Source organism: Eulemur rufifrons, chromosome 28 (genome assembly GCF_041146395.1).
Source record: "Eulemur rufifrons isolate Redbay chromosome 28, OSU_ERuf_1, whole genome shotgun sequence".
NCBI lineage: Eukaryota > Metazoa > Chordata > Mammalia > Primates > Lemuridae > Eulemur > Eulemur rufifrons.
This window is the reverse complement of record NC_091010.1, coordinates 6,115,665-6,139,503: the sequence shown is the minus strand read 5'-3', so window position 1 is coordinate 6,139,503 and position 23,839 is coordinate 6,115,665. Positions and strand designations below refer to the sequence as shown.

Here is a 23,839-nt window from a genome sequence, read left to right as displayed (position 1 = left end):
GACATGAATTATCTTTTCTCCCAGCATATCCATGCCATATGTGCTACCTGCCCCTTAGTCAGTAGGTAGCTTTCTTGGTTATCAGATCTACTGTCATGGTATTGCATTGCTTGTGTTCAAGTAACCCTTATTTTACTTAATAATGGCCCCAAAGCACAAAAATAGTGATGCTGGAAAATTGGATATGCCAAAGAGAAGACATTAAGTGCTTCCTTTAAATGAAAAGGTAAAAGTTCTTAAAAAAGGAAAGAAAAAAAATTGTATGTTGAAGTTGCTAAGAGCTACAGTAAGAACAAGTATTCTATCTGTGAAATTGTGAAGAAGGAAAAAGAAATCTATGCTACTTTTGCTGTTGCAGCTCAACTGAAAAAGGTATGGCCACCGTGCATAAGTGCTTAGTTAAGATGGAAAAAACACTAAATTGATGGGTGGAATACATGAATAGAAATGTTTCAATTGACAGCAATCAGCTATACTATCTGCAATTCCAGGCATCCACTGGGGGTCTTAGAATATACCCCGTGTGGAGAAGGGAGAACTTCTGTAGTATATTTCATCTTATGTTCTGGAGTCTGAGGCACGTAGGAATGGATATGCTCTTTCCTAGGTAGGCCTTCAGCGTGAGGAGCTGAGTCACTTTAGTCAGTAACTGAGCAGGGTTTGGGGTTTGATGTCGCTGTGGTTACTCTTAGTGCACCACCAGCTTCAGATTCCTCTAGTGTTACCTTGAGTGTAGAATAAGAAGTGGTTTGCTGGAGGATTCACATCTGTGGGTTCTTCCTCTGCTTTAGGTCTCCCTACTGTACTTGCACTTCACAAGAGGCTCCTCTCTAGGATCTTGTCTACTTCCCAGCAGTAGAGTGCTCTTACTTGTAATTCCCTTGTTGCCAACCTGGTTGGGGGTGATACTCGCTCAGGTCCTTGTTCAGCCTCAGCCTTGTGCAGCCTTCAGTGTCCCTGGGTCTCAGGCAGTTCCATTCTGCAGGGGTAGGGAGTATCTTACAGACTGGGGCCAGGATGCTTTTCCCCTTCTCTGCCCCCAGTGTTAATGGGCCTTCACCTGGGCTATGAAGGTGACAGTGTTGGATACTTTACCCCAGTATCTTATGCTTTTGATCCATTAAGGGGGTAGGGGGAAAGGATCCTGGGTGGGTTTTGTGCCTTTCCTGCAGAAGCTGCCTCTCCCCTCCCCAAGCATGCATCATACGGGAGGATCTCTCAAGTTCCTCACCCTGTCTCCAGTTTTTCTCCTGAGCTTCTGATGAGGTCCTCACAGGCATTATCTTTTCATTGTTCTTTACCTTTCTTCTCTTCACTAATTTATGTACACATACCTTTGTCCTATGTCGATAATTTATTTTCAACTATTTTATTTCTTACAATGTTTGATTTAATTATAAATTAGTTCTATAATCCTGTACTTTGGAATTTTCATTTTGTTTTCTTAGGTCTTCAAACTTTTTTCACTTCATTCTATTATATTCTCATCTCATTTCTGAGCTCTTATTTAAAATAATTTATTTTCTTATTTTTTCTACAGATGTTGCATACACAGTGAATTTTCTTTTTGTAGGTTATCTTGCATTTCATAATGGACTTTTAATTTTTTTGCATGCTATATTGCATTACTGATTTTTTTCTGCCTCTCATGTCTGATTTCCATTTTGTTCATGAACATGTATAGCTCTATCTATCTCTTTAATGTTATTAATTAAGCATGAATTATTTCTTTCTGATTCCCAGTCTATTTTCTTTGAATCTCATTATCTGGCACTATAAAGTACATCTTGAGGGCTGCATTTTGCCCAAGGACAATGACAAGTGTGCTAAAGGGGTAGGGGGAAAGGAACACAAACCTCAAAGGGTGTGGATGAAATGTTGGGCAGATATTATAGATGCCCTAACTCAACATCAATCACATCCTCCTCCTAGCATGCCTTCCTTTATAGCCAGGCAGGAAAACTAAAAATGACATTTCCAAGACTTCCTGGTAGTTGGTATGGGCATGACCAATCGTGTGCACTTAGCCAAGATGTAAATATGTAGAGAGGCATCCGTTTTGCTGGTACACACCATAGCAGACGTGGCATTCCTGGTTCTCATTATAGCTGAAGTGCTGTATTACTAGAGTCAACAGTTGTGGTGGTGGCTTTCTCACTTCTCCGTTGTTGCTAAGGTGGTGTCATCCCGGAGCCAGTGGTTAGAACAATGATCTCCAGCGCCCTCAGTTTCCTCATTGTGGCAAAGGCAGCACTTTCTTTGGCAAACTATTCTGCATTGTTGTTCATGCATCATAATGGGGAAAGCACCTGCTTTTTAAGCCTGCCTAATCATGATGCCAGCACCACATAGCTAGATCAAATCCCTTTCTGTAGATGGGCTGGAATGGTTGCCATTATCTATAGCTGAAGCCTGACCTATATACTTTGATTGAAATTCTTGGACCAGGCTGTAAGAAAAAGAAAACAAATTCAAAATCATATTAATGATGAAGAAATATATTTTCTCCCATAATGTAAGTCCAGAAGTAGGAAGGATTCCAGGTTCAATCTGATCAGCTGCTGATGTCTTCAGGAGTTCGGTTCTCTATGTTTTTCACATTTGCTATCGTCAACTCGTTTCTTGTATGGTCATAAGAGGGCAGCCTGTGATATTAGGGCCTTATGCTTTTTGTTTATGTCTGGACAGAGGGGTGGGGATGAGAGAGAAGTTTGCTTCTCTTTTCCAGAATCCCTGAACAAACTTCTCCTTGCTTCCCTTTGAACCAAATCATCTGCTACTTCTGAATTACTCACTGGCAAAGGTCTTGTTGTAGAATGATCATGAATGACTTTAGCCATCAGCGTAGAATCAGTATTGGGGAGTCAATGCCAGTGTCCACTGTAGTCATTCCACCTTTTCTTTCCTCTCTGTGCTCTCGCAGCTTTTTTTCCAGCAAAGCTAGAACGCAATGGGAAGCTGTAAGGGTTTTTGTGGTGGTTGTCAAATGATAATCAAAATGGCTGCTACTCTTGTGGGAATTTTTATCCCCCCTTCTGGGCTGCTTGGACATCCTCTTATACTAAGGTTAGAGATATTTGTGAGAAATTGTGGATTTCTGTGAATTTCTTTCCCAGCCAACAGCCCCTCACTCCTTCCCCTACAAAGAGCTTCTGGATACAGTGGGGTTCCAACACGAGATCCACTGCCCAGTCAGTGCTGTGCAGATTCTTAGAAACTTCCATCTTTCTTTTGCTTAATTGCTTCTTACATATTTTTTGCTGGTATTAACTTGCTTTTTGTAACCTGATTTTTTGCTTTGCAAAGAGATTATGAGAAGTGGTTTCACTTCAACATTTTACCTCAAAATTTCGAAATTTTAAAAATTCTTTTACTAGTGACTTTTAGATTTATTACATTTTGGCCAGTGGACATGATGTATAAAATTTCAGATATTTGGAACCTAGACTGTCAACGTGACCTAAACATCATCATTTAAAAAAAAAATATTTCATGTATACTATTGAATAGAATACACTCTCTTATTATTGGTTATAAGTGTCCATATATATAATTATTCATATTATAGCCATTATATCATATAGATCCTCTCTATCCTTAGGATGTGTGTGTATGCATGCATGTGTGCGTTTGTCTGTTTTAGAGGAAGATATGTATTGGACTCCCCATATCCTCTCATCTCAGACTCCAGGGACTTCCAAACACTTGGTCCCAGAGAGTGCAAAAGTTCTCTTTTTTTCCTAATCCAAATCTTGTACATTCCTGCCTTGTCATAATTGTCAATCCATATACCCAATTGACATTATAAAATAGAACACTTCTCAATCTGCATCTGTTACATTTATAGCACTGAACAGTTTTCTCCAAGAACAGTGGTTTTGTGTAATTTCAGCATATATAGCCATGATTTTTCTAAAGAAAAGGCAGCCTCTTTCAAAGTAATAGACTCTTCACCTCTGAAAAAATAAACTTCCATTGACCCTTAAATGGCTGTGCCTTTACTTAAGAGAAAACAACAGTTACAAAAAATAAAATTTCTGTTCACATACATACAAGTAACCTATAGATGTGAATTTTTCTCTTTCTTAGATAAACACAAAATTGTTACTGAAGGGGAGCTAGATCAATTGGCTCAGATTCGACCATTAATATTCAATTTTCATGAGCAATCAGCCATCAAGGATTGTTTGAAAATGCTTGAGAAAAAAGTAGCAGAATATGGTATCATCCAGGAGTTTATGGTAAATATTTTGGTCTTAACAAGAGTCTATATATGATTTCTTTTTCTGTATCATTACCAGAGAGTTCCCTGCCCCTTCCTCTTTCCCTTCCTCCTCCCCTCCCCTTCAACATTAGGTATGCTTTTTAAAGTAACAGGTGTACATGGTAAAAAAAAAAAAAAAAGTCAAATAGCATAAAAGGGTATAAATGGATAGAAAGTCTCTCTCTCTCTTGACTTCCTGGGTCCCTTTCCACTATTAAGTTTGTCACATAAATTTCCAGAAAAATTGTTGGCATGTACTTTACTTAGTCTTTTACCCTCTTGAAAAAATTTTACACATAAGATATGATTTCCAAATGTATTACCAGCATATATAGCTGTATCTCATTCTTTTTAAGTACTGCATGGTAGTTAATTATATGGATAAATACCTTAATTTCTTTGAGTTCAAGTGCTGCTTCTTTTTTAGAGCTTTTCTTCATGTGGCTTCAAGTACAATCTAGTGCTTGTAATTTACACTGGTGTCTCTGTATAATGGTCACATGGTATTTGATTACATGTCCTCTAACTATGCTGTTCACTCCTTAAGAATGAGTCCATTTTTCTATTCATCTTTATATTCTCATATCTGGAACATAATGAATGCTCAATAAATGTTTGTTGAATTCACACTTAGTAAAGAAATTTTTTTGAAAAGAAGAATTCTTGATGTCCTAACTATATTTTTTTCAAAGGGTAAGGTGTAAATTGTGAGGCTGTTTATGTATTTACTTATTTTTGTTATCTTTGTTTGTAATTGATTGATTTATGGGTAGATTCTAAGAAGTGAATATTCTATATTTCCTTTTTTTATGAAAGAGAAAAAATAATGAAGTTCAGGTGGAAAAGTATCTCCAGAGAGTTTAACATTTTTTTAATCATAAAACTCATTGACTGGCGTCTCAAACTTGAGATATTTATGTAGTACTTTTTACATGGGATTCCAACTTATCCTACAATCTGTTAAATAACAAGTCACATCATGTACGGGTTTAAGGATCAAGAGCCCTAAACAAAGGCAGAGTTCTTTTGTTTTTTGGTTACCTTAAATACATGACTTATATTTTTTACCTTTTAAAGGATTTAGAATTTAAGAATCTGCCTGGTGAGTTCATCTTTGGGAATCAACGAAACAACAGAGAGAAAAACAGATACCGAGATATTCTTCCATGTAAGCTAAAAATGGTTTTGATTATTTTTCTGTTTATATTTGGGGAAAGGTAAAAAAGAGGATTGTATGGCTTTCTGCATAAGACATTTTGGCCTGTGACCATGGTGAAGAGCTGTAGTAGCTGGCAGGGGTGGCCTGGGCGTATTTTAGGATCCATTCTAGGATATGGGGAGGGTAAAGCCTTCTGCTTCTGGCGTTTCCTCCAGCCGCTGCCACAGGGTCACGTCCAGCAGGGCTTCAGCGTTGTTCTCGTGCACTGCTACTTGTCAGACCATGAACCGCCCGGAACATGAAGTCCGACAGTCTGAGACATCTACCACTTTTGGTACCCCAAGCCCTGACCCCCTTCCCTGGCAATTTTATTTAGACATACAAATACAATGGGGCTATGTATCTCCTTTGTCCTGGACAATAAAGCTATCTATCCACCCTCCAACAGAGGCTGCCCTTTGACTATCCTCAGAGAGCCCACCACGCTGCTTCCCTGCGCTCCCCACCCAGGTACTCACGGGATTTGCCCATCTCAGGTTGTCTGCAGATCAGAAACAAAACACAACAATGCAGTTTTATCTTTAGCAGGAAATCTCATTCCATGACTCATATTCCTTTCAAAGTCAAAATTTTTTCAAACTAAGTTTATCATTTCTCTTCCTCCAACTTGAGCCTCCTCTTATATTCTAAATCTTTTTTAACATAATCACCTAGCTGTTCAAGCCAGAAATCTTTGGGTCACCTGCAGTATCCAAAAAGTGGTTGCAAATTCTTTTGATTTTACCATCTTAATACCTCTAGAGTCCTCTCCCATCTCTGGATCCTCACTGCTGATGAGACTGAGATCATTTCATTTCTCAGCTGGTTTCTGTCTTCTGTCTGCTGCCTCCCTTTCCCATCCATTAACAGCAGCTACTGAGATGATTTTCCTAAAATGCAAAGCACAGAACAAGTTGCCACCTTTCAAAGCTCTTCCTTGGTGCTTTGTTGCTGTCATGGTGAAGTTCCTTAGCATGGCTTATGAAGTTCTCCTCTGTTTGCCATAGGACTTCTTTTGATTTCTGCAATTGATTCTCTTTTCCTTGCATCCATGGCTTTGAACCTGTGGTTCTTGCACAAACCATCTGTTCTCCATTTTTGCTGAGGTGATTCCTGCTGCCTTTCATAGCAATCTCAGCAGTGCCTTCCCTGTTTTCCCCAAAGCTAGGCCTGGTGGTTTTCTAATAGATAGCATCTGTGACCACCATCTCCCACTTACCAAACTATATTTTAATTATTTTTCTTTCCTGTTTCTCCCACTAGACTTGAGGTAGTTATCATAAAAATCAGAGTAGAACACATTGACTGCTCTCATTAGGTAAATACTTTCAGGTTTAATTGGTTCATTAAGATCTAAGATAATTTTATGATTATAAAATATGATGAATACTTTCCCAGGATGGTTAAAATAATTTATTCTGCTATCTTCTGTGGGGAGAGTATGTAGAATTACATTGATGAATACTTCTAAAATTAAGGTAATTAACCACTATTAGACATTTTAGTAGGTACTACCAACAATTTGGTGCTACTCTGAGAGGTCAGAGGTCCCAATTATATAATTTCCATTCCTACATGTGCAGTTGCCCTCAAGTAGACTGAAAGCAAATAGACCTTTAAAATGAGCCTCTCAGGATTGTAAGAAGTTCATTTTAGGTAGGGCACACAGAATATTTAATCTGACTTGAATTATTTATTCTAGGTATAAAAAGAGTGAAAACTGAAGAGATTAAAAGATGCTAAAAAGTAAAGTTAAATTACTAAAACTAAGGGAAATCATGTAAAACTTTTCTGCTTTTCCTAAAAGAAAATAAACTGTACTTCAACTTGATTCTATTTTAAGGCCCACTGATTTATCTTCCTCATAATATAGTGTAATCTAATATGAAAATCAGCCTACTTAAGTGACAATCATAGAAGACTTCTTGGATTTCTTTACCACACATTTCTGGAATTTATAGAAAAAGTTCCTGAAGATTCACATCAAAGAAATTCAGGGAAATCATTTATTTGCCCTCCTCTTCAAATGCTGAGAACACTAAATGGATGTACTCATATGTCTTTGGACAGTGCAAATAGTGGCAGTCTTCACTTTGCACAGTCCCAATAAGCACAAATATCAGTTACTGTGTTTCATTAAATAACACCAGTCCCGCAACCACACGATTCACATTTCAGTTACCCAGATATATTAACTGAATAATTGCAGGAAATAACAAATGTCACTGCTAGATCTTCAGTCCACAAGTCACTATGTAAATAACAGATATGCATCAGAATCAATGACTAATCATGTCACTTCTTTCAAAATATGTTGGCAATAGCTAACAGCACCTGTTACTCATTTTGCACACAGAACATGTAGCTGTGTTTTAGTGGCACAGCAGAACATGTATTTGTGTTATCTCCTTGTCTTTCGATGATAAAACCCCATGACATTTTATAAGAATGGATAATCAAAAGATAGAGATGAAACTGCAGTGAGGAAATGAAAGTGATAATGCTGGGAATGAAATTTGAATTGAATGGAAACGGAGTTAGAGAAGAAATAGCTAACTGGGGACATGTTCACACTACCACCACTCGAGATTCTAGAGCTGCAAGAGGCACTTGTTGAAGGGGAACTTATTGACAAGAATGAGGAAAGTGGCTGTGACAAAAAGGATGTAGGTGACCTAGGGGAAGTGATGCTAGCAAAAAACTTCACATAAAGGAACTTTCGAGCTATTTCATGACATTCTAAATGCAAAGTATAAAATAGTGGAAGATGATTCAAACTTGGAAGTTAGCCAAGGCATAGAAAAAAAATACCCATTTTGTATTGTAAGTTATATGACAAAAAAGAAAAAGCAAATACTGTTGAAACTACTATGAATAAATTTTTGACAAATTAAATGCTTTAATTCTCAATGTTTCTAATGGTTAAAATTACAATATTCTAAATAAATATTAGGCATGCTATTTTTTCACCTCTCTATAACAAGAAATAAGGGAGTTTTTAATGCATTCATAAAAATTTTGAAGGGCTGTGAAACAATCACAACTTTTCCTATTGATTATTAAGGTCTTTTTTTTATTATTTCAGCTTGTACAATCATATTTATGGACCTGTACTATTGTGCAAAGCAAGAATGGCCTTTATTATGTAGTCCAGATATTTTCAAGTATAAAAACAGTAACTTGTATTTCTTTAACACTTTACAACTTACAAAGCATTTTAAAGGCCAAAAAAGGAGTGATGCCACACTGTATGTCAGGCTCTCTGACTTCTGGCCTAATATTAATACCTTTTCTGTTACTTGTCTCTGGATGAGATTCTACTCATAACTAATAAAAATAGTGACTTAGGTTTCTATTAGTTTTTACTTTTCAGAGCATGTTTACACATATCTCGTTGAATACTCTCTACAGTCTTGTAAGAGGGGCAGGGAAGATGGTAATATCTGGGTGTAAGGATGCAAGACAATAAGGAAAGGACAATCTCTCAGCAAATGGTCTGGCCTTTACCTCACATGTTACATAGAAATTAACTCAAAATAGATCATAGCCCTAATATTAGAATTAAAACCATAAAATTTCTGAAAGAAAACCTAAGAGAAAATTTTAATGTCCTTGGGTTTGGCAAAGTTTTCCTAAATAGGACATAAAAACCTCAAATTATAAAAGAAAAATAAGTAAATTGGATTTATTCAAATTAAAAACAATTGCTCATCAAAGCATACTATTATAAAAACAAAAAGGCAAGTAACAGATTATAAGAAAAATACGTGAAAACATTTATCTGATAAGAGACATGTATTTAAAATGTATAAAGAATTCATTCCTACAACCCAGAAGAGGATGAATTATCCAACAACAAACGAACAAAAGATTTGGGCAGCCACTTCTTGTAGGAAGATATATGGATGGCAAATAATTATATGAAAAGATGCTTAACATCATTAATTATTAGGAAAATTCAAACTAAAACAATGAGATACCTCTTCACACCCACTGCAATGGAATAGAGTTTAACTGTTTCTTGTAAAGGTAAGTGTATATGTACCTTATGACTCAGCAGTTCTACTTCTGTGTTTTACCTAAGTGAATTTAAAGCATTTGTCTGTGTAAAGACTTGTATATGAACGTTCCTATCAGCTTTATTTGCAACAGCCAAAAACTGGAAACAACTCGAATGTCCCTCAGTGGAAGAGTGGATACACAAACTGTGGTATGTTCACACAATGGAATATGACTGTGTAATAACAAACAACAAGCTAATGATGCCTTCAACAGCACGAATGAGTCTCAGAATGATTATGCTCAGTGAAAGAAGCCAGTCAAAGGAGTAGATACTGTACGTTGTACACCAAATTGTTTCTTTCAAAATTCGTGTATTGTAGTTCTAATCCCCAGTACCACAGAATATGACCTTATTTGAAGATAGGACCTTTAAAGTGGTAATTAAGGTAAAATGAGGCCCTTAGGGTGTGTCCTATTCCAATCCAATCCATCTGGTGTTCTTAGGAGAAAAGGAAATTAGGACATACAGGAGATGCCAGGGATGCAGAGGCACAGGGGAAAGGCCCTGTGAGGACCCAGCAAGAAGGCAGCCATCTGTAAGCCAAGGAGACAGGCCTCAGTAGAAATTAGGCTACCACCACCTTGATCTTTGGCTTATTCTCTATTATGTTGCTATAAAGGAATACCTAAGGCTGTGTAATTTATAAAGAAAAAAGGTTTATTTATCTCACAATTCTTCTGGCTGGAAGGTTCAAGATTGGGCATCTGGTGAGGGCCTCAGGCGGCTTCAACGCATGGTGGAAGGCAAGGGGAGCCGCTGTGTGCAGAGGCCACATGGCGAGAGAGGAAGCCAGAGAGAAGGGGAAGTGCCAGGCTCTTTTTAACCAGCTCTTGTGGAACAAAAGGAGTGGGAACTCTCCCCATTAATTATCAGGGGGGATCCATGCCCATGACCCAAACACCTCCCATGGGGAACAAATTATAACATGAGGTTTGCACGGGACAAACATCCAAGCCATAGCATTCTAACCCTGGTCTCCCAAATCTCATGTTCTTCACACATTAAGAAATGCAATCATCCCTTCCCAGTAGTCCCCCAAATTTATCTGGAGTCTCATCTGAGATTCAAGATAAGTTCCTTATAGCTGTGCACCAGTAAAATTAAAAAATAAGTTATTTAATTCCAAGGTATAATGGTAGTAGAGGCATTAGGTAAACATTCCCATTCTAAAAGGGAGAAATTGACCAAAAGAAAGGAGAAGCAGGCCCCATGCAAGTCTGAAAGCCAGCAGGACAGACATTAAACCCTAAAGCTCCAGAATAATCTCCTTTGACTTCATGTCCTGCATTCTGGACACACTGGTACAAGGGGTGGGCTCCCAAAGCCTTGGCCAGCCTCATCCCCATGGCTTTGCTGGGTGCAGCCCATGTCACTGCTGTCATAGGTTAGAACTGAATGCCTGCAGCTTTTCCAGGCTGAGGTGGCACATTGCCAGTGGCTCTACCATTTTGCGGTCAGTCCCATGGCAACCTGGCTCCTGTGGCTCCAATGGGCATTATTGCCCTGGTGGTGACTCTCTAAAGTAACTCCAACCCAACATTTCCAGTAGGAAATGCCTACTGGAATTCCAGTAGGAAATGCCTTAGTAGAGGCTCTCTGCAGTGGCTTTTCCCCTGTAGCAGGTCTCTGCCTGGGCTCCCAGACTTTCTAATACATTCTCTGAAATGGAGGTGGAAACTGCCAAGCCTCCATGTCTCTTGCATTTTGGGTGCCTGCAGACTTAACACCATGTGGATGCCACCAAGGCTTACTTCTTAGGCCTTCAGGAGCAGCAGCCCAAGCTGTACCTGGGGCCACTTGAGCCACAGCTGGAGCTGGAGTGGCCAGGTTGTGGGAAACAACATCCTGAGGTGGCACAAGACAGGGATGTACAGGGCAGTGGTGCCCCTAGGCCTGTCTCCCCAAACCATTCTATTCTCCTAGACCTCAGGGATTGTGATGGGAGGGTGCCCTTCAAGATTTCTGAAATGCCTTCAGGAACTTTTTCCCATTGTATTGACTATTAGCATCTTGCTCCCTTTTAGTCATGCTGATTTCTCTAGCAAAGGTCTCTCAGCTGCGTCCTGGGACTCCTCTCCTGAAAATGCTCTTTTCTTCTTTACCACATGGGCAGACTGTGAATTTTCAAACTTTATGCTCTGCTTTCCTTTTAATTATTAATTCTACCTTTAGATCATTCCTTTGCTGCTTTAATGGAAGACAAACTGTTAAAAGTAGCCAAGCCACTTCTTGAATGCTTTGCTGCTTAGACATTTCTTCCGCCAAGCATCCTCTTATGCTTGGCCTTCCACAAATCCCTAGGACATGGACAAAATGCAGCCAAGTTCTTTGCTGTGGTATGAAAAGGCTGACCTTTTCTCAAGTTCTCAATAAATTCCTCATTTCCATCTGAGACCTTGTCAGCATGGCCTTTACTATCTATCTTTTTATCAGCGTTTTTGATCACAACCCCTTAACCAATCTCTAAGAAGTTTCAAAGTTTCCCTTGTTGTTTTTTTTTTTTTTTTTGTCTTCTTCTGAGCCCTCCAAACTCTTCCAACCTGTATCCATTACCCATTTTCAAAACTGCTCTTATTAATACATTTTCAGGTATCTTTATATCAGCAATGCCCCACTCCTCAATACCAATTTTCTGTCTTAGCCCATTTTGTGTTGCTATAAAGGAATACCCAAGACTAGGCAATTTATAAAGAAATTTATGTATTTATTTTTTTAGCTCACAGCTCTGCTGGCTGGAAGTTTCAAGATTGGGCATCTGGTGAGGGACTGGGGCTGTTTTCACTCATTTCAAGACAAAGGTGAGTCAGTACATGCAGAAATCACATGGTGAGAGAGGAACAAGAGAAAGAGAGAGGAGGTTCCAGGCTCTTTTTAGCAACCAGCTCTAGTGGGAATAAAAATAGTGTGAACTCACTCACTCCCAAGGAAAGGCATGAATCTATTAAGGAGGGATCATTCTGTGACCCAAACATCTACCATTAGGCCCCACCTCTAACATTGGGGATCAAATTTCAACATGAGGTTTAGAGGAGACAAACATTTGAACCATAACAATCTTGAACTTCCAGCTTCCAGAACTGTGAAAATAAATTTCAGTTGTTTAAGCCACTTAGTCTGGGGTATTTTGTTATGGTAGCCCTAACAAACTAGTACATTGTATGCATCCATATATAAAATTCTAGAGAATTTGAATTAATTTGTATTGATATAAAGTGTATCAGTTGTTGCCTTGGAGCAGGATTGAAGCAAGAAGTACAGATTACAAAGAGGCACGAGAACTTTTTGCAGTGATGGAGACGTTCAGTTACCTTTGTTGTTGTGATGGTTTCACAGGCGCACATGTATGACAATTATACCTCAATAAACTATTTAAAAGGAGGTTTGTGAGTGCAAAAGATATATTACACTTTTTAAAAATTTTCTACAGCTTACCATTATAATACAGAAAGCTGTGAAAATACCAGTTCTTTAAGACGTAGATTTAACAAGCATGTATATACTTTTGAAGTTACTGTATATTTGTTTCTATTACTACCACCACCAATAACAATAGTAGTAGTAATAGTAATACGTTTATTACTACTGTGTATTACTGATCTAAGTCCATCACAGGTAGTTAAGTTTAATCCTCACAACACACCATAGTGTTGGGAATGTTAGTGTCCTTGTTTCACAAAAAGGTTAAATCGGAGACAGATCTGGGATTCAAATCCACACTTAACCACCACTATGTGATAATGCTTCTCTGTATTAATTTTTTATACTATTAATAGATTTTTCTTGCGTAATGTTTTGTTTTCTATTTCAAGAAATAATTTTTAGCACTAAAAGATTCCTAGTCACTCTTTATATAGATATAAAACTATATTTTATAAGTTTTTTGGTGTTATTTCATTTTCTTGCTATCTTTTCTTCATTTGAGGTCGCTGTGCTGATTCATTCGTTGTTTGGTTGGAGATGGTATAAGTAGTAGATGTAGTCTCAAACTATTCCTATTTGGGCTATAGCTCCTTTTTTATCCTGATAAATGAATATCTTTGTTGATTTTAGGATTCTGGGATTTTAATCTTTTGCTCGCAGTTTCTCTGAATATTACTTTACTGTCCTCTAGCTTCCAGTGTTTTAGATGAAAATTCTAATCATCATCTGACTCTTTTTCTTCATTAGAAATATACTATTTCATTCCAAAATCTTTACTTTTTTCCTTGTATTCAGGAATGTTACCAGGTGTGTTTCATTTCTATCAGTCTCACCTAGAACTCATAGACCCTTTTAACTGGTCTTCCTTTGCTGTAAGAAAGTTTCTTCAGTTAGTAATTGCTCTTCTTCGATCTATTTTTGTCTTTCTTTTCTGGAGTGTCTATGAATTGTAGGGTTCTACCTTATGAGGCTTTCATATTTTCTCTGATTATTTTTTTACTTCTGCCTCTTTGTAGTTTTGCACATGCTTTCTTTCTCTCTAGTTTTTATTCTTAATTTCTTCTTTCACTTGGTCTTACAGGGAACTAATTCAAGTTTCAAGGAAGACCTTCCTCCTTCAAATTATCTGCTAAAATTTTTAGCTAGTGTGATGGTTAATTTGTGTGTCAACTTGGCTAGACCATAGTACCCAGACCGTTGGTCAAATATTAATCTAATATAGTTGTTGCTATGAAGGTATGTTTTTAGATATGATTAACATTTAGATCAGTAAACTTTGAGTAAAGCTGATTAGCCTCCATGATGTGGCTGGGCCTGATCCAATCAGCAGAAGGCATTGATAATAAAAGACTGAAGTCTTCCAGGGAAAAAGGAATTCTACCTCTGGACTGCCTATGGACTCAAGACTGAAACATCAGCTTTTCCCTGGGTCTTCAGCTTGCTGGCCTGCCCTGCAGAGTTTAGACTTGCCAGCCCCCACAATCACCTGAGCCAATTCCTTAAAATAAATCTCTCTCATTGTCTATACACAGCTTGTGGATTCTATGTCTCTGGAGAATCCAGAGTAATACAGATTTTGGTACTGAGAGTGATTCTAGAGGAACAGAATCTTAAGGATGAGTTTTATGAATTGGTTCTCTAATATGGTAAGATTTAATGGCCTTAAGGACTTCCTGGTAGTGAATAGAGCACACTGATAACCCAGGGTGTGATGTGGCCATGGGGATGTGCAAAACACTGCCATTGGATACTCCTATTCAAATACTTACAAGAAATAAGGTTCTGGGTGACTGTATTTGATACCTTGGAACATTTTTGTCAAACTGGTGAGTACAGTGAGATTGGCTGGTTACTCCTAACATACTACTGGATGGAGGGCGAAAGAAATGAGCTTGGGGATTCGATTTCCCAGCTCAAGTGCCACATAAATAACCTAAAAATGTCTGTCTGCCCTGAAAGGAACCCTTATATCCTGTAACCACAGGGCTGAGATTGCTGAGAACTAGACCCGAAGTCTCATCCTGAAAATGACTGGATTAAATTGCAAATTGAATTCCCAACCTTGTAGATTGTCTGCTTTTAAAGTGAGGGCATTGACTGGAAAGGAATGGGACTGTGAAAATGAGAATGGAGACGTGGGGACGGCCTCTTGAAGCTGGGCGTATCAAACCCCTGGGCTATGTTGAGTCTCCTTTGCAAGTAGAAGCAGCCACTCCACCCCTATCTGAAGAGATTAACCCTACTTTGCCTAAGGGGATGTTTATCAGGTCCCCTGAGGTTGTTGCCTTGCAAGGCAAAATATTTTCTACCCCTCACACCACACCCCCTCATTGCTTCTAGACCTATAACTAGACTTCAGTCCCAGCAGGTCCTGAAAGGAAAGGTGCAAAGTGTGACCCATGAGGCAGTGGGTTACACTCCAAAGAACTACATGATTTTTCCAATTTATGTAGATAGAAATCTGGGAAATATTCGTGAGGTTGGATATTAGGGTGTGAAGCAATGGTGGAAGGAATATAAATTCTGATCTGGCTTAATTTATTGATGTGAGCCCACTAAGAAGAGATTTTAGATTTAATATTGTAGCTTGGGGGGTTAGAAAGGGCTCTAACAGTTTGGTTGGTTGGCTGAAACATGGACTAAAACATAGCCTCCTCTAAATGACGATAAAATGCCAGAACTGCCTGTATGTGCTATAGAGGAAGGGATCCAAAGACTTAGGGAGATTGGAATGTTAGAGGGGATTTGTCATTTAAGACCTGCTCACACGACCATAAGAAGTATATTTGTGAGGGTGGTCCCAGCATCCCTGAAGAGCTCTGTGATTGCTCTTCTCTGCAGGTCAGGCATCACAGTGGAAATTGCTGCCACTGAATCGGGAAACCTGAATGTAGTGGGTGCAGTTGGATCCCAGAGAGGCAGGGGCCACGTGGCAGCACTTGATAGCCAAAGGCAAGGTGACGGTGGTTACAGACAGAGACAGAGGAGTCAAAGCAGCAATCAAAATAATCTGACCTATGGAGACCTATGATACTGACTAGTTGATCGTGGTGTTGCTAGAACTGAACTAGATGGGAAGTCTACTTAATTCTTACTTGATCTGTATAAGCAAAAGGATTCTAGGTCAAGTGAATAAAAGTGTAAACTGAATCATAGAAACAGAGAGTCACAGCCCCTCAATCATTTCCCAGACTTGAGCCAGTTAGAGACTCAGAACTCCTTGAATGAATGAGAGACCAGCCTGTGGGGAAGGTACACTGCCAAAAATCACACTGTTCATCTTTCTCCCATTCTCACCCAAAGGTTCTGTGTATTGGGAAAAGGAAATAATCAAAACTTTGGAGACCACCGGACATTGGCTCTGAACTGACACTAATTCTAGGAGACCTAGAAGGTTGCTGTGGTCTACTGGTTAGAATAGCAGCTTATGGAGGTCCGGGGATAAATGTAGTTTTAGTTCAACTCCATCTCAGAGTGGACTCACTAGGTACCTTAACTTACCTTGTGATTATTTCCTCAGTTCTGGAACGTACAATTGGAACAGACATACTCAGCAACTGGTAGATCCCCACATTAGTTCCCTGACTTGTGGAGTTAGGGCCATCATGGCAAAAAAGGCCAAGTGAAGGCCACTAGAACTGATTCTCCCTAGGAAAATAGTAAATTAAAAGCAATACTGCATTCCTGGGAGATTGCACATGTTGGTGCCACCATCAGGACTTGAAGGGTGAAGGGGTGGTGATTCCTACCACATCCCAATTCAACTCACATATTTGGTCTATACAGAGAAAAGATGGCTCCTGGAGAATGTCAGTGAATTACTGTAAGCTTACTCGGATGGTGACTCCAGTTTAGCTGTTATGCCAGATGTGGTTTCATTGCTGTAGAAGGTTAACACATCCCCTGATACCTGGTATGTAGCTATTGAGTTGGCAAATGCTTTCTTCTCCGTACCTACTGTAACTGTAAAGACCAGAAGCAGTTTGCTTTCAGCTGAAAAGGCCAGCAGTACACCTTACCTTCACTGTCCCACTCCAGGGGTCTGAAGAATCTTTACCCCTATGTTGTATTTTAGTTTTCGGGAATCTTGATCACCTTTCCCTTTTGCAGGTGTTACACTGCTCTATAACATTGATGACACTATGCTGATTGGACCTACTGAGCAAGAAGTAGCAAAAACTCTAGACTTATTTGTAAGATGTTTGCATGTCTGAGGGTAGGAAATATATCCAACAAAAATTCAGTGATCTTCTACCTCAGTGAAATTTCTAGGAGGCCTGTGGTATGGAGCATGTTGAGATAATCCTTTCTAAGGTGAAGGATAAATTGTTGCATCTGGCTCTTCCTATAACCAAACAGAGGCCCAATGCCTAGTGGGCCTCTTTGGATTTTGAAGGAAACACATTCCTCTTTTGGATGTGCTACTCTGGCCTATTTACCAAATGACTTGAAAAGCTGGTAGTTTTGAGTGGGACCCAGAACAAGTGAAAGCTCTGCAGTAGGTCCAGGCTTCCATGCAAGCTGCTCTGCCACGTGGGCTGTATGACCCAGTAGATTCAATGGTGCTTGAAGTGCCCGTGGCAAATAAAGGTGCTGTTTGGAGCCTTTGGCAGGCACGTGGCGGTAAGTCACAGCACAGGCCCATAGGATTCCGGAGTAAAGTCCTGCCATCCCCTGCGCACTCTCTTTTTGAGAGACAGCTTTTGGCCTGCTACTGGGCCTTAGGAGAGACTGCTAAGTAGAAAATACTTAACCATGGGCCACCAAGCCATAAAATTGGGCATACACAGCATCACTCCATCATCAAATGAAAGTGGTAGATACAAAATTTGGCTCCAGCAGGTCCTGAAGGCACAAGTAAGTTACACGAAGAAGCTGCCCAAATGTCCATGGCTCCCACTCTTGCTACTTTCCCTTCTCACTCCCAGCCTGCAGCTGTGGCCTCGGGAGGAGTTCCCTATGACCAGTTGACAGAGAAAGAGAAGACGTGGACCTGATTTACAGGTGGTTCCGTGTGATACGCAAGTACCACACAGAAGAGGACAACTGTAGCACTCCGGCTCCTTTGTCGAGACCTCTCTGAAAGACAGCGAGGAACAGAAATACTCCCAGTGGGCAGAACTTTGAGCAGTGCACTTGGTGGTTCATTTTTCTTGGAGAAATGGCCAGAGGTATAACTTTATACTGATTCATGGTATAGCTTAGCTGGAAGGGTAAAAAATACGAAGATGTTTGTATACTGTGCTCAACAAAAGGTGACCTCAGCAGAGGAGGACTTTAGTAATCAAGTGGATAGGATGACTCATTCTGTGCATATCAGTCAGACTGCTTCCCCAGCCATGCCCTGTCATTGCCCAAGGGTCTCAGGAACAAAGTGGCCATGGTGGCAGGGATAGGCTATGTTTACGTATGGGCTCAGCAAGGCAGAGTTCCACTCGGTAAGGCTGACCTGGCTACAGCCACTGCTGAGTACTCAACCTGCCAGCAGCAGAGACCAACATCGAGTCCCTGAGATGGCACCACTCCCTGGGGTCATCAGCCAGCTATCTGACGGCAGGTTGATTACACTGGACCACTTCCATCGTGTAAGGAACAGTGCTTTTTTCTTACTAGAATAGACAATTACTCTGGATATGGATCTGCCTTCCCTTCATGCAATGCTTCTGCCAAATTTACCATCCGTGGAGCTATCGAGTGCCTTATCCACCATCACGATATTCCACACAGCACTGCCTCTGATCAAGGGGGAACTCACTTTGTTGCAAATGGTTGGTGGCGATGCGCCCATGCTTATGAAATTCACTGGTCTTATCATATTCCTTATCATCCTGAAGAAGCTGCCTTGATAGAATGGTTGAATGGCCTTTTGAAGACTCAATTACAATGCCAACTAGGTGGCAATACCATGCGGGGTTGGGGTGGTATTCTCTAGGAGGCTATATATGTCCCAAATCAGTGTCCGATATATGATGGTGTTTCTGCCATAGCCAGGATTGAAGAATCAAGGGGTGGAAAGAGGAGGGCCACCACTCAGCATGATCCCTAGTGCTCCACTGGCATGATTTTTGCTTCCTGTCCCTGTGACCTTGTGCTCTGCTAGTCTAGAGGTCTTGGTGGCTCTCTTCATTAATGTAGCCTGGCACTTGAGCCTTTACATTTGCAAACTTGACTCTTCCTGGAGAGGCGATAGGACATGAAATTATTTTTGGACTGGAGTCTAGATTTACTTGAGCTGTGGAGTCTAGAAGAAGTGCTGCATAATATGGAACAAATTGCTTAGTATAGGTTCCTTACCTGAAAAGCATGAATATTATAGCGCCTCCCTCCAAGGATTGTTTTGGAGCTGACAAGGTGATGCCTACACAGTATGGTGCTGCTTGGACCTGATATGCACAGCATTCTGCTACTGTCTCTTCGGTTTAGGGAGCTTTCTTGTGATCACTTTGGTTCTTTATTTCCTGCTGTATATTCCATAGTTTGCTTCTGAAATTCCTTTTTTATGTTCCCTTTGTATGTTATCAATTTTAATCATTATTGTCATATTTAAATCTTTTTTTTTTCTGGGTTCTGAGAAAATTCTTTAAGCCAGTTTTCTAAATCACTAATTTGTTTTTCTGTTCAATTTCTACTTTAGGGGTTTGAGTTAAGTAATTGTGGTTTTTATCTGAAAACAAGATTTTATTATTTTAAATATTTAATTTACACATTTAATCTCCCTTTTCAAAATTAAAAAGAATGCTATTCTTCTATATAGTAATTCATACTCTCTATTTAGATACTAAAATAACTAATGGTAACATTTGAATGAATACTTGCCAGGTTTTTTATTATTATATGATATATATGTATCATATATCATATATTATCATATACAAACGTATATGATGAAATATCTCACTGTAATACTGTTGTTACCTCCTTCATAATTTAATAAGGTAAACATATATTTGTCAGTAAACATATATATTATCCTTTTAAGTAATAAAATAATGTTCTATTGAATTTTATTTAAAATACAAAAAGTTTTTATAGTATTCTCACCATTTGTAGAAAGGAAAACATTTGCTCTGATTACTTAGAATGGTCTTCCTTTTTGAAATGCTAGGTATCTTCTTATATTTAGCAATCGTTTTTCCTATTCATTTATATTTGCAAGGGAAGGTTTCTGTGTGCTATGTTGGAATTTGAGGAGAGTTCTGTCAGAAATAGTGTAAGTCTCTCTCAGTTCTTGTTGTCACAGCATATTTGCTAGGTAAGTGGCGCAGGTGGTTGTGAGTAGCAGGGAGAGGTTATGGGTGAGAGACCTGCCTGGCAGGGAGGGGCCCTCCTTTTCTGTGTGTGTTCTGTTCTCAACGTGGGGACGGTGGTGGAGCCAGAGCTTCAGATGTCTATGTCAAGTGAAGAAGGAACTCCTGGGGCAGTGAAATGCATTATTATTTAGTAGACCATGTAGCTGGTTTCCCCTCTCATATTTATTACAACAGTCTATGTTAGATGAGTCCCATGTGACTTGGAGCAAATCCCCGTGGTAGCATCCCTTCGCCACAGTGCCTTTGTTTTGATTATGTGCCACTGCACCAGGAGTGGACATAAAAGCTGGCTGTCTCATGCGGGGTGCACTGGTGGAATTCCATTAATCCTAGGATTTGTCTCCAACTATCACCGTCCATTTTTTTAACCCTGACCCCTGGTGCTCTGGCTTGGCAGGTTTCCCAGATTTGTAGGAGAATGCCATTCCTTTACTCCCTCAGAGGGCTCCTCCTTTGCTGTGTTCAGTTGCAAACTAGTAGATACCTCCCATGGCCTCATTCTGCCTATACCATATCTAACAGAAATTTCTCAAAGTGCCTGGATGCGAATGGCATCCTTCTGTATTTATTAAAAACTGATAAAAAATAAAACCTCCCCTAATTCTGTATTTCTTAGGTCATGCCAATAGGTTTTGGGGAGGGAAGAATTTTAACTGATGAGCTCAAATAACCCTTTTGAAAAGAAACTTCTGTGCCACCTTTTCTTTCGGTCAAAGAGATGTGGATTTACCTGTATGCGATGCTTCATGAAGTGTGGGTATGTTGCATCTCTCTCCTTTCCTCTATCCACCGGATGTTTCTGTTTCTGTAATAGATGATTCGACACGAGTTCCTCTTGGAAAAGGCAAGGACTACATCAATGCTAGCTATATTAGAATAGTCAATTATGAAGAAGAGTATTTTTATATCGCTTCCCAAGGACCACTGCCAGGCACCGTAGATGACTTTTGGCAAATGGTTTTCGAAAATAATTCTAATATTATTGCCATGATAACCAGAGAGATAGAAGGTGGAATTATCAAATGCTACCATTACTGGCCCACTTCTCCGAAGAAGCCTTTGGAATTGAAATGCCTCCGTATCTTCCTGGAGAACTACCAAGTACTTCAGTATTTCACCATTCGAATGTTTCAAATTGTGGAGAAGTCCGTAAGTCTTTAAAAAAATCAGTATTAGATGTATATTTCACTACACAAGCAGATGTGTTAGGACCAGAAGTTAAGAGTAGGATGAAAAACAGACTGAGGATACTTTTTAGGTAACTTTTTACTTTTCTCTGGGACCAGAAACTAAGCCACCACTGTTTTTGCTTCTGCTTAACCAGGCTCTGACTGAAAAGAAGAAAAAAAATTGGAAAGGAGAATTGGGGCGGGGAGAGTGAGTATTAGAAGTTGTCTGATCCTAGGATGTAATTCGACTGTTTCTGCAGAATGTAGAAGATGTTTTGAGTACTTAAGGTGTGCCGATATCTGAGCTGCACACAGAGGTACTTACTGAGTAGTGGAGAGGGTGGTACACTCACTGATACCTCAGTTACTGCGGTCAGTGGTAATTTGAGATTGTAAGGGATACTTTGGGGGCTCATAAGGGAAGTACTTAGCTTAGCTTGTGGTTTTGGGGGAGGTTTATTGGAGGAGGTGACATTCTGGTTTGAGAATGACCCAAATGAGGAAGATGGAAGGAGGAAGTAGGTAATCACATATTAAATAGGATGGAGTATATAGAGAGAAATGTAAGTAGTTAGGTATTTCTGGAATGCAAAAGTTTAATGCCAGGGAGTAATGAGAGATGAGGCTACAGAAAGTAAGCAAGGGTGAGCTGGAACATGAAACGTCTTAGATTTCAGATAGGGAGCATGAACTTTATTATGAAGATAATTGGGAGACATTGAAGAATTTTAGTAAGAGTGGCATGATCAACGAGGGCATTTGGCATTGACATGGAAAGCACAGACAATGGTGTTTTGCAGATAAAACTGACTGTTAGACATACATGACTTCTGACTTGTGACTTATAGGTAACAGAAGGGGTTGGAAATTATGCTATTCAAGATGGTAACCACATGTGGCTATTTACATTTAAATTTAAGTTATTTTAATTTATATAAAATAACAAATTCAGTTCCTTACTTGTAGTAGCCACATTTCTAGTGCTATTAGTCACGTGTTACGAGTGGCTACCATATTGAACACATAGATTTAGAACATTTGTATCACCATAGGAAATTCTGTTGGGAAGCATTGGTCTAGAATAATTCATGGATTTCTTTGCTCAAGTAGATTTGGAAAATAGGAAAGGAACGGTTTACAGGAGAAATTAATGAGTTATATTGCTCTAGTGGATTGAATTAGAAGGTAGGTGATCCATGTGTTCAACAGGAGTGAAGGAAGTAGGAGTTGAACAGGAAGCTTGAAGACAGTGGTGAGGTTTGGAGTCATCACCAAAGAGGTTGATTGGTGCACAGACAATAACCAGGAAAAGAGTGAGTGATGCTGAGGTTGGACCTATAACTTTGCAATAGCAACAAAATATGCAACTATGTGATTATTTGCTTTACAGCAGCATAATTTATGGGATCGCTGAACACAGGTATGGGACTGACCCAGAGTGAGATGTTGTCTAGTACATGTGGCAAGATGCAAAAGATCAAAAGAGTTGAGAGTTTGGTGAAGAGAATGATTCAGATAATCAGCCATGAAGTCAAAATCATTTAGGGATATGAATGGAATCAGGGGCCCAGTCAACTAGAGGTAAATGGAGGATGGGAAGGACTGGGGAGCTCCATCTGGCCACATTGTTGTGTGAAGCACAAGTGAGGTGGTAGCATAAGAGCTCCTGGCCATAAATTGATGACTGGAGTTATAGAGCTGGGAAATTTTTGATACTGGATGATGGTAAGTCCAAGGAGTGGTCATCATTGTGGGAACAAGAAGAAAGGAGGTGATCTCCCCTGCAAGAGAGAAATAAAAATGTCGTGAAGTTAGTGTCTACAGGGCTGATGAGACACTGGATTTGCCCTGGACGATGGCAATATATGTGGCAGGGAGAAGGCTAGGATCTTCAGTGAATGTGGAGGCTTGACCAGGAGGTTTAGCCACTTGGTTATGGCAATAAGAAGATGAAGCTAAGAAGCATGAAACTCACAAGGAAGAAGGGTTTATATACAAGGGAAAGGAATGATGAAATGCAAAAAGAAGTAGGCAGCAAGGAATATCTTAAATGCTTCTTCCACTTTCCTGGGATAGAAGACAGACAAAGTCTTAACTCTTAGAACACTTAGTCTAGTAGGGAAGGAAGACACTAAAGTAGTCACTTCCAAATGACATGTGTGCTTGGAGAATATAGGCCAGATAGGAGGCACAGAGCAATGGTCTCTCTGCAAGGTCAACCCACAGAGCTGTGGCAAGAAGGTGACCTTTAGGCTGAGGCCCACAAGTTTCAGAACCACGGGTTTAGTTTGGAGAGTCTGCACCAGGGACACCATTTTCATGGCACCAGGTAAGGAAATCCATGAGGTCCACCTTTGTGCAGATTCTCAATGGTCAGTGGTGATAGGAGAGATTTAGCCCCTGAAATACATGATA

The 23,839-nt window shown here is 39.7% G+C and overlaps 1 protein-coding gene across 5 annotated transcripts in view; it reads left to right on the top strand.

The window, feature by feature from the left end:
* PTPN20 (protein tyrosine phosphatase non-receptor type 20) overlaps nt 1–23,839 on the top strand; it is a 50,221-nt gene that overhangs the window by 10,755 nt on the left and 15,627 nt on the right. For 2 of the 5 annotated variants that reach the window (XM_069460372.1, XM_069460371.1), the window contains 3 exons: nt 4,090–4,241; nt 5,342–5,432; nt 21,070–21,404. In XM_069460372.1, coding sequence (XP_069316473.1) covers nt 4,090–4,241; nt 5,342–5,432; nt 21,070–21,404 — 578 coding nt within the window. The remainder of the gene's footprint in view (nt 1–4,089; nt 4,242–5,341; nt 5,433–21,069; nt 21,405–23,839) is intronic. The other 3 variants (XM_069460375.1, XM_069460373.1, XM_069460374.1) reach the window with 2 other exon arrangements.